We start from the raw sequence: 18,216 nt of genomic DNA, 5'->3' as shown, positions 1-18,216 counted from the left end.
GAACTGTATTACTGTGATTTTCATGTAGTGTTCTATGGGAAGTATTTTGGTTTCTGTGTGCAGATGTATTCTGTTGTTACTCTCAGTTGTTTATGTTTGTTTTGCTGAATGCTGGGAACCATGCTGTAAAAGCATAGTTGAGGGGGTTTGTATGGACTGCTAGAAGATGGTTATCAGTGTTTTTCTATTGACCAAAGTGTGTGCTTACAATAGATTTTAGTAAGTTTATTTTCTCATTGATTTTCACTGACATATTGATACAAGTCATAAGAGTATCAAAATCAGTCTGGTCATAGATTCAAATTACTAAAGATGCAGTCACCACACACAATATAATGAACACCTCAACCTACACTGCCCCAATCTCACATTATCCAGACAGCAGCACAACATAGCCTCCTTGAGTGACATTATAGGCCAAGCCAAAGGCTGTTGCTATTCACTTGAGGTTGTGGGTCTCCTGCAAGAGTGGCCTGGGGGCTATGGATTGGTTTTGTGTGCAATGTGTAATTTTTTTTATTTTTAAGATAACCCCTAATTATTTTTTCTTCATTTTAGGTATCCAAACAGACAAATATGTCCACTCCTCCTCCTGAACCTTCCAAAGCAGAAATTGACCAACTACGGAGTGCAGCTCTCCAGAAAATTGAGTGTGAGGAACAGGACAAGTTTGACGCAACAGATGTACAGCGCATCAGTACCGATGACAAATATGTTCGCAGATTCCTAATGCATCATGACAACGACCAAAAGTTTGCCCTGGATATGGTTATGGATACACTCAAGTGGCGGAAAGAAATGGGAGCCTCTTGTATGTATTCAGGAACTTTGTTTTGTCAGTTTTCACTAAAGTTCAGAAAGTTTTTTCATTGAGGGAATGGGTTGAGCAAGTTTGTGCAGTACTTAATAATTTTGAAATATACATATTATATGATTTAATAAATGTTCTAAGAACCAATGACAATACCTGCCAGTGGTGGTCCTATAAGATGAACATCAGAGAGTCAGCCTACTGTTGCCCATCTTCAGAATTTTGTCAGCTTACATACATACATATACCAAAGGCATTTTACCCCCTTATAAGGGAGGTAGCCAAAAAACAAAGGCACAAAAACCACTCCCACCCATTCCATTCCTATCACACTCCACCCTTTTCCCTCCCTCTTATCTTGGCACCTCCTGGATGACGGGTCATCCATGCATCTTGTCCACTGCCCTGGGTCAGAAGTAGTGTTGCAAGACACAGTACATCCACAGCAAGGCTGCTTCATTAAATCGGTAACCCCACCCCCCGTCCCCTCATGCAGCCTCACGGGACTAACACTCAGTTTTTGGACCTTTTCACATAGAGAGACCTGATGACTGGTGACTGAAGCCCTCCTACTACTACCATAAGCTAGTGACATAGAAATAGTCCTCTCTGTATACCAAGGGCTTTTTCCCCTTTAGAAGGAAGGTAGCCAAGTCAAAAGTTACAAGGCTGGATAGAGTAAGAAATGAGGTGGTGAGGAGGAGAGCAAGGGTGGTAAAGGAGATGGCAGGTAGGGCTAATGAAATTAGATTGGGATGGTTAAAAAGAGGGTAAAACTGGGAGTTAATCCAGTTGTTTGTTTATGACACTGCACCAGTGGCAGGATTAGAGGGGGCATTAAGGAAGTTAGTGACAGAGTTTGGGAAGGTGCGCGAGAGGAGAAAGTTGAAAGTAAATGTGGGCAAAAGTAAGGTGATGAGATGTACAAAAGGAGAGGATGGCAGCAATTTGGAAGTAATAAAGGAGAGAGCCTGAAGGAATTGGATAGCTTTAGATACATGGGGTTGCATATGGCAGGAAAGAGAGGAGTGGAGGTAGACGTAGATTGTAGATTGAGAGAAGCAAATAATGCTTTGGGGGATTAAAATGTGCAATGAGATATAGACATTTGGGAATAGATGCTAAGAGGAGGTTGTATGAAGGTGTGATTGTGCCAACAGCACTGTATGGCATAGAGAAATAAAACATAAGAGAGTATAACCACTTCAGTATGACTCAAATTCTTGCATGCAGCATCTTCTGCCATATGTAATTTGCATCATACTACTTGCATTATAAAATACAAAGTTACTGGTGTATTACTCATTCTCTTTTACTCTGAATAATAATAAACACAGAAAACATGGTCAAACCAGTTCACAGAATCCAGTTAACTTATGTACAACTACAAAAATATATATATAATCAAGATGCCAATGCCGGCATCCTCATGTACCCACTCATGCCTCATGATGCCTACGTAGGTGTCATCATACTGAAGTGGTTAAATGTGTTTTAGATGAAATGTCTGAGAAGTATGGTAGAGGTTACAAGGTTGGATAGTGTGAGAAACAAGGAGATGAGGAGAGCAGGGGTGGAAAAGGAGATGGGAGAAAAGGTCGATGAAGAAGTATTGGGATGGTTTGGACGCATTGAAAGAATGAGTGAAAAAAGATTAGTAAAAGAAGTGTGGAAGGCAGAGGTGGATGGAGTGAACATAAGGGGAAGACCAAGAATGAGATGGATGGATGGATGGGGGTAAAAGGGACATTGAGCAAGAGAGGGATATCTGTTTAGGAATGAAGGGAGAAGGCATAAGACAGGGGTGAGTGGAGAATGGCTGTATATGGATGATACTGTGATGCATGGAAGGGAGTGGGTGGGGGATGGAGGGTTAGGGAGTGGTTATGTGTGAATGACATTGACACAGCTTGAAAGGATTTCTCCCTGTCTTCAGCATTACTACATGAGGGGACAGAGGTGGGGGTTGCCAATTAAATTATGTGGCCTTGCTGTAAATGTGCTGTGTCTTGCTGCATTGCTTCTTACCCTGAGCAATGAGCAATATGCAGGGATGACTCATCATCCAGGAGGAGCCAAGATGAGAGGGAGGGAGGGAGTGGTGGTAAATGGGGGTGGAATGGGTGGGAATGAAATTATGCCTTTTAACTTTGTCTACCTCTCTTGTAAGGGGGAAAGGGCCTTGATATATGTATGTATAATAGATGTTTCACTGTAGTGTGTCTTGCAAGGAAGACCAAGGGCAATAGATTGATGAATCACTATGGTGTACAGTACAATTTAATTTGCTTCAAGAATTTTTTACGTATTCATTCTCATCATAGTGCAGTTTTGACTTTTGGAATTTCTTTACAAATGCTTTGGCAAAAGTTGAAATGAAATTGAAAGATAAGTATAAATTGGGTACACCAATCCTAATCAGAATAATGAGAAATATATCTCCCAAAAGGTTCCTGTCAGAAGTTTCTCAGCATATCTCAAATGGTGCTGATTTAGTATAAGTTTACTTATTGAAATGCTGTTTACTAGTTTAGATATTGAATAAGATTTGAGCAATTATGCGTAGGTTAAAGAAAGCTAATGATTCAGTCACATCTCTGCTCTCTTATGTAATTTTTTTTATACGGGAATCATACTGAGAGTGATACCTGAGCTATTGTAACCTAAAGCTAAGCTTGTAGAAAAGCTCTATTGTTTAAGAATGTTTTCTCTAATGATTAAACAAATTAACTGTTGAATTTTGGAATACTTAGACTGAAGGCCCCCCTTCCTGTATTTTTCTCTGGGTATTGCTCTGCATATGTATATGATAAGCTCTTTAATTATTTAAGTCAGATAATCAATATTATTGGTCACCTATCCCCCTATCAGAACATTTTTTTGAGGGTTGTCTCTATAAGGAAGTGAAGTGCTCCTGGATTGTTTATAAGGGAGGGAGCCAGTTTGTATCCTCAGTTTTTCAACACACATGGGAGTTCTGTTACCTAGCCCCCATTGATGTTAAGGGATAACTGCAAGAGCAAAAACCCATCTCAATGAACCCCTTTTGTATTGGGTACCACTTATTCTCCTATTCTGGTTGTTATAATGATAATAACTGTTGGCTCAGTTTTCAATGTCTGGAAACCTACAAGCCACAGTGGCTGGCATTGGTCCTTGGTCCTTTCCACAGATCTCTTTAGGAAGAAACTTTGGACTAGTGTGTGTGCTGTATTAGTGTATGACTGTTTCTATCTTGCCAGCTAAAAGTATTGTGAGGAGGTGAGCAGTCACCTGTTGTCAGCTGTCAGTATATGAAAAGGAATTAAAGTTGGTAAAGATCTTGAACCCAGTCCAGGGACCAAGTGTCAGCTACTCAGGGCTCCACCTCCAGATGGAGGTGAGGGGGTTGGTGGGTTTTGAAAATGGGTAGCTCCACTGTCTATCTTGCAGGACCACCACAAGGAGGTATCTGTCATTGGTACCTTTCTAGTTATTGTTAGACCATTATATTAGGCTGTATATGACCCCTTCTATAGCCAAGGGGTGAAGATAAAGAAAAAATATTTTTTTATCTATTTATCTCTCATCTTTTAAAGCAATTGATGTAAACAGCATTGAGCCATCATTCTTTGAGAAGGGTGCTCTTTTTGTGCATGGCAAAGATAAGGACAACTGCAAGATGCTCATATTTACTGTCAGCCAGCATCAGAAAGGTGTGCTTGATATGGACATGCTTAAGAAGTTTCTCATTTATTGGTTGGAAAGACTGGAGAGGTAATTGCCCGTTGTTGGTGAAACATGATGTATCCAGGACCAGAGGGTTGTATTCCACAGAACCAGATTTTTGAGTAATGAAATTATTTTACCAAAGGTATATGAAAAACCACCACATAGAATGCACTAAACATCTTACACACTGTCTAACATTCACTTTTCCCAAACACCAGCACAAAATTTCTTCACTAGTTTCCTGCAAAAGAAATATGGAGCTATATTGATTGATCTAGCAGAAATACCATATGAGGTAAGACTAAAAGCACTGGGTCTGCCAACTTTGAAAGATCAAAGAGAAAGAGGTGATATGATTACACCAAAGGGGAGATTACATTGACAGAAGAGATCTCTTCAATTAAGGATAGAAGGGCTTTAAGAGATCATGAGAACAAATGAAGGAAGATTGCATATCTAAAGGATGTGAAGAAATACAGTTTTCCATATAAGATGCATAAATACTTGAAATAGTTTAGGTGATATAGCCCAAACTTGAATGATACATGAATTAAAATCTAAATATTATAATTGTATATCAAGGATATAGATTATGTTGGAACTGTGCATGAATTTGAGGCTAGGTATGATAAAATGGAAAGTAGGAGATGATGATGAGGCGAGGTGAAGTAGGGATGATAAAATGAAGAAGGTTGTTGAAGAGAAGTGAGCATTCAAGGACTGGTTGTAAAGTAGGACGAATGAAACATGAGAAGTACAAAAAAGAAAAGACAAGCAAAACATAAAATAAAGGAAGCAAAAAGGAGAGCAGATATAAAATGGGGGAGGAGTATAAAAAAGATGAATGGAACAGGAGGGTGAGGGGAAGATGGGCAGAATATTTTAGAGAGCTATTGAATGTGGATGAGGATAGGGAGGGATTGGTGGTAGTAGTGGGAGGCACTAAGAAGACAATGGTGATGGGAGAGGAAAATGGAGGAGAAAGAGAAAAGATGAGGTGCAAATAGTTTTGAAAAAGATGAGAGCAGGAAAGGCACCTGGGTTAGATGGGTGTCATGCAGTGTCTGAATAAGGGAGGTACAGTAATAGTTGACTGGCTAGTAAGGTTGTTTAATGCGTGTCAAAAGGAGAATAGAGTGCCAGAGACTGGAGGCGTGCCAATATAGTTCCGCTTTACAAGGAAAAAGGGCACAAATGTGAGTGTATTAATTTCAGAGGGATCAGTTTGTTGAATGTAGTTGGGAAAACTTATGGGAGGGTGTTAATTGAAAGGATTAGGAGAGGAACAGAGGGAGTAATTGGTGAGGAAGTGTGGGTGTAGAAAGGTAGGAGTTACATGGATCAGATTTTTGTGGTAAGGCAGATATGTAAGAAATTTTTAGGAAAAGGTAAGGATATGTTTTGGGCCTTTATGGATTTGGAAAAGGCTTATGACAGGGTAGACGGAAAGGCTCTGTGGGAGGTTTGCAAATATATATGGGATTCAGGGAAAGCTGTTATGAGAGTAGTAAAGTCTTTGTTAGAATTAGAAATGGAAAGTGAGTGGTTTGAAGTAAAAGTGGGGTTGCATCAGGGATGTGTCATGTCACCATGGCTGTTCAATGTATACATGGATGGGGTGGTGCAGTTGGTAAATGCAAAGGTAATGAGCAGGAGACTGGAGATGGTTGAGGAAAATGGAGAAGAGTGGGAGGTGAGCCAGTTGCTGTTTGCTGATGACACTGCTTGTGGCAGGGTCAGACCAGGGGGATTAAGGCAGTTAGTGACAGTTTGGGAAGGTATGTGGTAGAAAGTTGAAGGTAAATGTGGATAAGGAAAAAGGTGATGAGATGTACAAGGGGAGAGGATGGCAGTGAGTTGGAAGTAAGTCCTAATGGAGAGAGGCTGGAGGAAGTGGATAGCTTTAGGTATTTGGGGTCACATGTAGTAGGAAAGGGAGGAGTGAAGTTGGAGGTAAATTGTAGACTGAGAGAAGCAAGTAAATACCTTGGTGGATTAAAAGGTATCTTAAGAACTAGGCATTTGGGAATGGATGCAAAGAGGAGATTATATGAAGGGGTGATTGTGCTAATGGCATTGTATAGGACAGAGGCTTGGAATTTTAGAGAGCCAGAGAGGAAAAGTTTAGATGTGTGTGAGATGAAATGTCTGAGAAGTATGGTAGGTGTTATAAGAGAGGTGGAGAAGAGAGTGTTGGTGAAAAAGGAGATGGCAGAGAGGGCTGATGAAAGAGTATTGTGGTAGTTTAGACATATGGAAAGAATGAGCAACGAAAGATTAGTAAAAGAGGTGTGGAAGGAAGAGGTGGAGGAAGTGAACTTCAGGGGATGACTAAGGATGAGATGGATGGCTGGGGTGAAAGGAGGATTGAGGAAGAAGGAGAATGTCTGTTGAGCAAATAAGGGAGAAGGCAGGAGATAGGGGCAACTGGAGAATGGCTGTGTATAGATGATACTGTGATGCAAGGAAGGGAGTGGGTGGGGTCAGAGGGTGGGGTGAGTGGTTATATGTGAATGATATTTTGATGCAGCCCAAAGTGACCCCCCCCCCTTCTCTTTTTCTGCATGAGGGGGGAGGCGCCAATTAAATGGAGCAGCCTTGTTGTGTATGTACTGTGTCTTGCTACATTACTTCTGACCCAGGGCAGTGGGTAGGATACAGAGATGGCCCTTTATCCATAAGGAACTAAGATGAGAGGGAGGAAAGGGTGGTGGATGGGAGTGAAGTGGGTGTGAGCAGTTATGTGCCTTTTGACTTGGCTACCTCCCTTGTAAGGGGGAAAAAAACCTTTGGTATGTAGACAGATAGGAGACAGAACCCATTGTCCCAAACTACAATTAGGTAAATAAAGTTAGGTGAGATGGGAAGGTTGGTTGAATGAGCTTTGTTTAAGATGTGGATGTTTGGTTTTACTCTGCCTCCTTTACTTACTCCCCAAGGGAAATCTCCTGCACAGTGAAAGTATTAATGTAGGAATATCAGTTCATCAAGACTTGTGCTTTAGCTGAGACCGACAGCAAGGATGATTGTTATTGTCTAGTCCAGCCTGTCTGATTTCTTAATAGATGAAATAGCAGGTTCTCTTGACAGAAAATCACAACTGTTGACCCTCAGTTTACCCAGTCACTTTTCCTTTAAAATTTATTTTCATTGGGCCACTAAAGGTTATACTTACTTTTCACACCATAATGAAAAATATGAAATTTGTGTGTGATGCCCCTCTGGTTCTGGATTCCTCATTGTAGGTAATTTTTTTTTTTCTGTAGATCTGTCCTTGATGTTTACTTTTTTCTTTACTTCTTCAAGAAATAGGATTGTGTCTGTGTTTAGAGTTCTCCTTTCCAGTATCATATTTATTTTTAGTATTGATTTGATAAGTGTTACTGGTATGTACTCGTATTTTACACTTCTTGTCATTATGAATATAAATCTGATGGTCTGTAAGGAAAGTATCCAGGGAATTACTATTCTAAACAGTTTTCTTAAGACAATGGCACCTTTTTCTCCTTGTAAATTGTTCACTTGGGACCTTGCATATTTCTACTTTTCAAAATAGTTTGCAAAGTCCTCTTTTGGGATCTTCACCAGCTGCCATTTTGGATTCTTCTTAGTCCCATCCACAGTCTGAAACCTCCCTTTTAAGTGCAGTTTTAGGTTTGGGGAAAGGCAAAAGGTGCAGGGAGCCAAATCTAAGCTGAAGGGTTGAAAGACCTGGGAGCTGTGGTATTTTGTACCAAAAAAAAAAAAAAAATTGCACAGGACTTGAAGAATAAGCAGGTGCATTAATATGCTGAAGCTACCAGTCATCTATTGTTCACAGCTGTAGCTATTTTCCTCTTGTTGCATCACTCAGCTGGTGAAGAACTTTGATGTTGTATTCCCTCATTATTGTTTGGCCTGGAGAAAATACTCATGGTGAACAACACCCTCATGTTCAAAAACACTGTCAATTTGGTCTTGATGTTGTTTCAACTTTGCCATGCCTTCTTTAAATGTTGTGATGCAGACAACTTCCAATGAATCATCTTGGGAAGCCCTCTCAATTATTGGAATGGTTTGCAACAAAATGGGATGCAGATTTGCTGATCTACTTGCTCAGTCATTGCCAATGTGACAATGTGGGCACAATGCCCCACAGAAACAATCCTCAGACAACAACACAATATCTCTTCACTAAGTGACTTATGGTCCTGCTCAGAAGCTGTTTCCAGATTCCTGGAGGCCACAGGTCTTCACCAAGAGAGACCAGGGCCAACGAATTGATTGATTGATTCTCAGTACAGTCACACAATACACATGTTCACTGGTGTCTGTTAGGCATCTGAGTTGTCACAAGAGAGTGTGGATGTTCATATATGAATAGTACAGTTCTCTCTAAGTGTTTTTAAAGTTACATGAAAGTCACATAACCAGATCTCATGATATTCACAATGGCTGGATATTTTCTGGACTGACTTTATATTAATGGTATATTCCATTCAGGCTCTATGGTGTTTACATATCTATGAGTGAACATATGTATTTACAGTATTTATATTTGATACACTTATACAAATCACCTTATCCAATACTATCCCATTCTCACCATACCCAGATGACAACACAAAATCTTGTCTTCAAGCAACTTCTGGGGAAGTTTGGTGTCTGTTACTGATTATCTGGGAGCCATGGGTCTCTTGTATCTGGGGCAGCAGATAGAGTGATTGAAACTCACATCCCCTGTTTTTTCTCTCTCTCTCTCTCTCTCTCTCTCTCTCTCTCTCTCTCCTCTCCCTTTCTCTCCCTCTCTCTCTCTCTCTCTCTCTCTCTCTCTCTCTCTCTCTCTCTCTCTCTCTCTCTCCCCCCACCTCTCTCCCCTCTCTCACTCTCTCACCCCTCTCTCTGTCTCTCTCTATCTCCCCCCTCTCTCTCTCTCTCTCTCCCCTCTCTCTCTCTCTCTCTCTCTCTCTCTTTCCTCTCTCTCTCTCTCTCTCTCTCTCTCTCCCTCCCCTTTCTCTCTCTCTCCTCTTTCTCTCTCTCTCTCTCTATACATATATATATATATACACTTTTTTTATGTGTGTGTGTAAATGTAGATATTCATTCATGTAGTTAGCCCACAGGGTAAAAATAAACTTATCCTTCTGTTTCAGTCTGCTTTCATACTTTAAAACATCTTTTTTAAATAAAGGTATATTTTTTTTTTTTTTTTTTTTTACTGGAATATCTTGCTATTCTATTAGTAATGGTTTTATGTGAAGCTATTTTATTGTACTTTAATCTTAAGATATTGTCTATGAACTTTAATAAATATATTTTAGAGAAACAAAAGGAGAATGGATAACTGTATTCTTTGATATGAGAGACACCGGGATGAAGAACATGGATATGGACTTCATTCAGTATATGATCAACCTTTTCAAAAACCACTATCCCTGGTTCCTGAACTACATCATCGTCTTTGAAATGCCGTGGCTTCTAAATGGTATGTTATTGATGTTTTTTACATTAATTTTTGTTAATATAAGTATTTTTTACGTTAAATGCTATGCACATTCCTCATACTGGGATGTTGGTTGTATAGTTAGATAGATAGATAGACTTTATTTGGCAATAAATCAATGTACATGAAGTGCAAATAATGACAAGAACACATAGTTCAAAATAATAAATGTAAATTGCCGAGGATAACACAAAAAGCATGAACACTTATTTCCATTGTGGTCCTCATCAGGTAATTTTTCTACATTAAGTCACACGGACAAACATACATAGGGGGTTGAGGGGACCAGAGACACTCATGAGTAATACCAGTCAGTACACATATGACACGTAAACATTGTTATAGATTTGCTAATATTACTGAAATGTTTGTACACATAGGAACATGTAATCAGGACTTTAGAGACACCATAGGGTATTGTAAGTTTTATGCAGACATTATTTTAGAAGCCTCAGTGACATCCCTCTGGGTCAGTCACACAGCATTCTCTTGTACTTGGAGACTAATATTCACATAGAAAAGAATGCCAATTTAATTTAATTTTCATTGAACCTCTTTTCTGCTACTATCTTCAAATTTCTCCTTTATTATGTCTATGATTTCACCTTCTTGGCTCAATATTGTCCTCAAGGACTAGAGTCACACAGTATTTTGTATTTGGAGACAAATCTCCACTAATGGAGGAACAACGAGTCTCTTCTTAACTTGTATTGTCCCCCATTCAGGATACTCTTAAATCTTTCCTGTACCACTCCCAAGACATCCCCTCTTATTTGCTTTTGCTTGGGAGTTGAGTGAGGGGAGCTCCCACTATGTTCCCATGCATGTTGTAAGATTCTCCCCACTTTATTTTATTTCCTTTTTTTTTCATGAATATCTGAGACCAGTATACACTTGCAGAGGTTGGGGTGATTCATTGCATTTGCAACTAGTAGGCATCAGGGTCTTCTTCCTTGGAATCTTCTCTTCTTGATTGGTAGTGCTGCCACTTGCCAGCATATTATGATTGATTAAGTAGACTGATAGGCACACAGTTCTGTGCAAGAGCCCTCAAACCCACCCAAGCCTCATGTCACAGCACACAAACACAGCCCATCAAGCACAACATAAAAACAGATCTGCAGTATTTAATGAAAATTTCTACAATAACCTACCCTTAATACCCCACAATCTCCATACAAAAACATATACATTCTCAGAGTCACAAAACAAATACTCCACAATAGACTGCCAAGTTTTGTATTTCACCAGACACCTTGAAATCCACTCGGCATAGAAATCACTCACAAGACAAGAAAGAATTGCATTGGCATGCTAATGTTTAAAACACCACTTCACCTCACATCAAAACAGTACATCACAGTATCAGCCAGGCAACAAACTTTAATTGCCCCAGATAAATCCACACCTAATGTTGCACTGTCCTGTATTCCCTCTTTTCAAATCTCAGCACAAAATCTCCTCACTGAGTGACTTATGAGTTGAACCGATGGTTATAAATAGTTTCCTGGGGGTAACAGGTCTGTAAGAGAAAGCTAGGCCAGCATATTGATTGACTGACCTTTATAGGAAAGGAGAAATGACCATAAGTGACTCCTCTCTTCTTCCTGCTACTATAAGCTTGTGCCCTAAACAGTCACACATTGATACAACACAGACAAGTCTAACATTTCTTCATAGAAAGACCTAAGGAGGGCCTTTGTACATGCTAGCCAGTTTGAGGCTGTGGGTCAGTGGAACATGTGGCAGCAGTTATCATTATATAGCTGTTAAAGGTTGGCTACTCTGGCAGTGCAAGTGTTCTCTCCAGATGGGCATGGGTACACTTGGAACACCGCTTGCCACCAATATATAGCCATTAAAAGTTGGGGCTACACATTGGGCTTAGTGGGGTCAGATAAACCCTCTTCGGGTTTTCTTGGTTTATTATCAGAGATCTGGGTTTACAGCTTGGGGATATAATTTTCCTGGTGGCCTAAGGGAGAGTGCCTCTCCTAGTCTCCTCTCTCTAGTGATACAGTCAAAGTATATAAAGGGGAAAATGCTTATCTAAGCATGCCAGGTGTTGGTTGTCACATAGGAAATGTTTGTAATAACAATATATATTATATGTGTTGTAATGGGTTTAGTAATATTATTTGTGGATGTGGCTAGACATGGTACATGTATCGGAGTTACAATAATGTAACTTGGTAGGTATAAGGAAAGGTTAATGAACTGTCTGGTGACATTAGGTATTTGTGTTTGTTCATTGGACGATGGCATGATGTAGTATTGCATAGTTTTAGTCAGTTGTTTATCATTAGGAAATGTGAAAGTTGCAAGATTGGAGGTATTACCAAAGACTAGTGCTTGTCAGGCACCTTCTTGTACATATGTGGATTATGTGTCATGGTGTGTGATATATTGTAATGGTTAGTAATGGTAGGATACAATTATATCTCTTGTTGTCTTGCTTTACCATTGTATGTCTACATGTTAGGAATATATCATGTTTCAATTGTTAATTTTTACTATCCCTCATTTCTGCTGTTCTCTTTAAATCTCAACTGTACCACTCCTAGGACACCACCTCTTCTTTTCTCAGGCTCCTGTGGCAGGGGATAAGAATGCTGCCATTGGCCCAATGTATGTCATAAAAGGCATTAGATGGGGTGGAGTGAGGAGACTAGGGATCCTCTGTCTGTATTTTGTCTCCCACAAAGAGTAAAGTCATATATTTATTCAGTTACTCCTCTTATAAGAGGGGAAAGGGTCACTGGCATATATATATACATACATACATACATACATATATATATATATATATCTATATATATATGTGTGTGTGTATATATATATATATATATATATATATATACATATATTTTGCATCTTTGCTTTAGGAATAAAAACTTATTTATACTACTTGTTTCCTCAATACAGCAATGTGGAGAATCATAAAGACGTGGTTACCTCCTAAGTCAGTTGAGAAGATTAAGTTTGTTGATAAGAAGAATATTGGAGACTATGTAACTAAGGACCAGAGTCTGGTTGCATGGGGTGGTGATGATGCTTATGAGTACAAGTTTGAACCAGAGGAGAAGGGTGATGTTACAAATGGAGATATTGAAGCAAGAAAGGTTAGTTTTGAGACATTATATTTGTTAAGAATTTTCTTGTTATAATAGACATATGTTCATTGAGTTTATGAACATATAGACACATTTCACATACGTATTAATGATTCAATTGTTGATTGATTTAGTATTGTTATTAATGTAGATTGAGAAAGGTAAATGGCTTGGGGGATTAAAAATCATAATGAGAAATAGACATTTGGGAATGGATGCTAAGAGGAGGTTGTATGAAGGAGTGATTGTGCCAATAGCACTCCATGGGGCAGGAACATGGAACATAAGAGAGGAAGAGTTTAAATGTGTTTGAGATGAAATGCTTGAGAAGTATGGTAGGGGTTACTAGGCTGGACAGAGTGAAAAATGAGGAGGAGAATGGGGGTGGAAAGGGAGTTGAGAGATAGGATTGATGAAAGAGTATTGTGATGGTTTGGACACATGGAAAGAATGAGTACTGAAAAATTAGTAAAAATTGTGTGGAAGGCAGAGGTGGAGGGAGTGGACATGAGGAGGCAACAGAGGATGAGATGGATGGATGGGGTAAAAGGGGCATTGGGAGAGAGGGGAATGTGTGTTTAGGAAGGAAGGGAGAAGACAAAAGATAGGGGTGAGTGGAGAATTGTTGTGTATAGATATTGCTGTGATGCATGGAAGGGAGTGGATGGGGGATGGAGATTGAGGGAGTATGTGTGAAAGATATTTTGATAAAGCTCAAAGGGATTTCTCCCCCTCCTTTCTTTTTCTGTATAAGAAAAATAATGCATCTATAACACTACCTCTTTGGATGGTGTGGAAAAGTGTAATGGGTATAAACTGGACAAATTTAGATTTAAGAAGGAAATAGGCAAGAATTGGTTTACTAATAGGGTGGTCGATGAATGGAATAAACTTAGTAACCATGTAGTAAGTGCTGAAACTATCAGTTGTTTTAAAAAACAATTAGACAACTTTATGGATGGGGATGACAGGTGGTGATGGATACGGAGCTGCCTAGTGTAGGCCTAATGGTCTCTTGCAGTCTCCTTTATTTTATGTTCTTATATATCTCTCAGTATAGGCTAGGCCAAGGCTACTCTCCCCATTGAATTAGATCCTATTAAAACTAAAGTTCGTTATCCAATCATTCGTTATCTGATCTGGTTTTCAGGAGTGTAACCCAATCATATAGTGGGGGGAAACCTGTACAGTTTTTGTAAATTATGCTGTACTTGTGGCTTGTTGTAAGAGAGATCAGGGTAATTGGTAAATGATTTTGGAAGGGTTTGTTTAAGTCAATTTAAAAGTAAAGTGATCAGCTACACAAGGAATGATAATAGCTGGTTGAATATGAATATGAAGGGTAAAAGGTTTGAGGAAGTAGAATGTTTTAAGTATCAAGGTTTGGATGTGATGAATAGAGGAGTGAATGTGGAGCTGAAAAGTACATGTAAAGAAAGCAATTAAATGTTTGGGTGGAGTTAAAAGTGTTGAGAAATATGTATTTGAGAATGAATACAAAGATTAGGATGTATAAAAATATGATTTTTCCGATAGTACTATATTGAGCAGACTGGCAATATAAGGTAGGTAGAGACTAATTTCTTTTAGTGAGATATTTGAGAAATATGATAAGTGTTGCAAGAATGGATAGGGTAAGAAATGAGGAGGTAGAAAACAGGTGGCAAGAAAACTATCAGACAGTGTAGAACAGTGCTATTATTTAGGCATATGGAAACCATGAATGACTAACAAAAAGTGTAGAAAATAGAACTGGATGGAGTGAGCAGAGGGAAATTATGAATGGATGAAAGGGTTTTTTTTATCTGCTTTATAATTTATTTTTGAGGAGTGGATAAGGAGTGGGTCACTATATAGTGAAGCAGTGGGGATAAACCAAGTCTGGCTGTTGGATCTTGTTATGGAAGAGCTGTGCCTCATTGCATTGCTCTTGACTCAAGAAATGTAGTGCAGGACAGGGATGACCCATAATTTCAAGATGCTAAAATGAAAATAGTTGAATGGGTTTTATTCGTTCATGATAAAGGTGTGTTCTTTGACTTAGCTACCCTCCTTATGAGGGATATGTAGGCCTTTGCATACATATATGCATTATTTAAAAATTATTGTTGTACATTCAGATAAAAGGAAGTAATTTTTGTGCACATTATAAATCAAGAATTATTTGATTCAAGGTTCACTTTGCTGACGGAGGAAGTTCACCTCCTGACTCTCCAGCAAAAATCAAAGCTACAATGAAGCGAGCAGGATCATCTGGAGCAAGTAAGTTTTACTCTAGTTACATCTTATTCATTATATTTTGCTGACAAAATAGTAAATGTACTGTTGCATGATGTGGTTGAGTGTATAGTGTATTTTATTAAAAATTACTTCTTGCCAGTAACTGTACCTTCAGCTTAGTTTTACAGTTAATTTCTTTTAAGATTTATGTCACCATGGATGATTGTTAATCTGTCGTATTGTGTGGTAGTTATAATGTTTTTGAATTCATAAAAAAAAAAGGTTATCATCTGATGATAATCATAATTGTTGTCTCAAGTTCCACTGACTGGAAACCTATAGCTCCACAATGGCTGACAATGAATTTTGAGGCCTCCTATAGATCTCTCTGAGAAGAAACTTTGGATTACTGTCTGTGTTGTGTTAGTGTGGAAATTTCTTTCACTGGCTGAATGTAGTTGTAGAAGAAGACCAGTTACTAATTTTCATCTCTCTTTGTGAGAAAGGGTGGAGGAAATACAATAAGTTGATAAGAGATCAATCAAACAATCCATTGCACCTGGTCTCTCTTGCGGAAGACCTTTGGCCTTAAGGTTAACCACTTCAGTACGAGTCAAAGTCTTGTGCACAGTATTGGTTGCCATATGAACAAAGCATCACACTACTCACATTGTAAAATATAAAGTCACTGCTGTATTACTTGTTCTCTTTTACTCTGAGTGATAATAAACACAGAAAATGTGATCAAACCAGTTCACAGAATTGGGGGGTAACTTGCATACAATTACAGAAAATATATAATCAAGATGCCGATGCTGGCATCCTTGTGTACCCACTCGCGCCTCCTGACGCCTACAAAGTGGTTAATTGAGATATATCTTAGGCCTAGAGTATATAGTGAGTGCTCCCTAGGGCTGTGCCTCTAGATGGAGATGAGATGTTGACAGATTGTGAAATTAGACAGCAGGAAAATTATTTTCTATGCTGTCCATTTTTGCTGGAGCAACACTGCCAGGTAACCTGTCATTGGTCTCTCATCGGGTGGTATGTAGAAAATTAATCAGTCATTTGCCCCAGGTTTCTGTTATAGGAGACATGCAGCTCCCAGACCATGGCCATTGCTTCAACCCATAAATTACTCAATGAAGAGATTCTGTGTTATCTGGAAAGGGTGAGTGCATGGCTGTGTATAATAAGGTGCTCTGTGCTTTCTTTGTAGTGAAGTATAGAATTTGGAGGTTTATTGAGGAGTGCTTCTTTGTATTTTGAAAGTGTATATGTTTTTGCAAGTATGTGTTGCAGGTTGTTGGGGTAACTTATTATAGATGCCTGAGTAGAATACTGTTTGTGTTGTTTTTATATTGCATTCAATGAACCATATTTGTGTGATATGGTATGAAGGATGGGAGGGTTTAAAGATATTTGCCTAGAACTGTGCCTTTGGGAAGAATTTTAGTTTCCAAGTATAAATGTTTTATTGACATAGTTTTAGTACGGCCAGTTATCATCCTTATTTTGTTATCCTCATTTTATTATCTTTATTCTCACTTTTCTCTGTCAAGCAAGGAAGGGAGGGGCAGGGGATAGGTAAGAGCGGGTAGTTGTGTGGATGATATTTTGATCCAACTCAAAGGGATTTCTTCTTTTCTTCTTTAATTTCCACATGAGATGATGGAGGTGGTGGATGGCCAATTAGATGAAGTGGCCTTGCTGTGTCTTGCTGCATTACTTCTGACCCAGTTAATGGGCAAGTGACAGGGAAGACCCTTCATTCACAAGGAACTAAGACGAGAGGGAAACAAGGATGGTAGATAGGAGTGGAATGGGTGGGAGTGGGTGTATGCCTTTGACTTGGCTACCTCTTTTATATGGGGGAAGAAGCCCTTGGTATATAGATAGATATTATCCTTATTATCCTTTTCATTATCATTATGGATGGATGGGTTAAAAGGGGCTTTGGGAAAGAGGGGATTGTCTGTTGAGGAAGGATGAGAGAGGACAGAAGATGGGTGAATGGAGAATGGTTGTATATGGATGATTGTTGTGATGCATGAGGTGAAATGGGTGGGGGAGGGAGTATGCATGAGAAATAATTTAATACAGCCCAAAAGGATTTCTCCCCATCTTCTCCTTTTCTGCATGAGTAGATGGAGAGGGAGGGTTGCCGATTTAATGAAGCAGCCTTGCTGTGGATGTGCTGTGTCTTGTGACACTGCTTCTGAGCCAGGGCATTGGGCAAGATGCAGGGATGACCCATCATCCAAGATAAGAGGAAAGGAAGAGGGTGGAGGGGAGTGGAGTATGATAGGGATGGAATGGGTGGGAGTGATTTTTATGCCTTTATTTTTTGGCTACCTCCCTAATAAGGGGGAAAAAAGCTTTTGGTATATGGTATATGGATTATCATTATATGGAATGTTTTATTTTGTGTTATCTATAGGATATTTTTGTTTTCCTAATTGATGGATAACATGCTATAGACACACAGTTAAGTATAGTTCTTATGAGTTGTTTTTATACAGTGATAAGTATTTCTTTCTGCAGTCTAGACCCTACCCCTGCCAATGTTCTAAAGTATATTCAGTTTATTATTTGTCTTCACTATGAGGCCCTTAACCTCAGATAACATGATGAAAAAAATGACATACTTTGAAAAAAAAAAAAAAATTCTAGTATCTAATTGTTTATAGCAAGGGCTAGCATGAAGAATATGAAAGCATTTCAGTGTCTCTCATGACTACACATATGTATAGGTGTTTTATAAAGTACATTACCATATCCGGTTTTTCGTATCTACACAACAAGCAGCTGGCATGAGTTGAATGGGTTAATGTATAGGGTGAAGGTCATGTGTATCGAAAGTGAAGACCAGTATTTTA

General features: G+C 39.0%; 1 protein-coding gene across 4 annotated transcripts in view; it reads left to right on the top strand.

The window, feature by feature from the left end:
• The window catches only part of LOC143017824 (motile sperm domain-containing protein 2-like), an 89,190-nt gene that overhangs the window by 47,658 nt on the left and 23,316 nt on the right, over positions 1–18,216 (top strand). For all 4 annotated transcript variants that reach the window (XM_076172747.1, XM_076172746.1, XM_076172745.1 and 1 more), the window contains exons 2-6: positions 559–811; positions 4,390–4,567; positions 9,823–9,986; positions 12,930–13,126; positions 15,292–15,379. In XM_076172747.1, coding sequence (XP_076028862.1) covers positions 577–811; positions 4,390–4,567; positions 9,823–9,986; positions 12,930–13,126; positions 15,292–15,379 — 862 coding nt within the window. In that variant the 5' untranslated portion in view covers positions 559–576. The remainder of the gene's footprint in view (positions 1–558; positions 812–4,389; positions 4,568–9,822; positions 9,987–12,929; positions 13,127–15,291; positions 15,380–18,216) is intronic.

This window comes from Oratosquilla oratoria, chromosome 33 (assembly GCF_046742065.1).
Source record: "Oratosquilla oratoria isolate Oo_2021 chromosome 33, ASM4674206v1, whole genome shotgun sequence".
Classification (NCBI taxonomy): domain Eukaryota; kingdom Metazoa; phylum Arthropoda; class Malacostraca; order Stomatopoda; family Squillidae; genus Oratosquilla; species Oratosquilla oratoria.
Note: the sequence above shows the minus strand (reverse complement) of the source record. Positions and strands in the feature narration are given on the sequence as shown.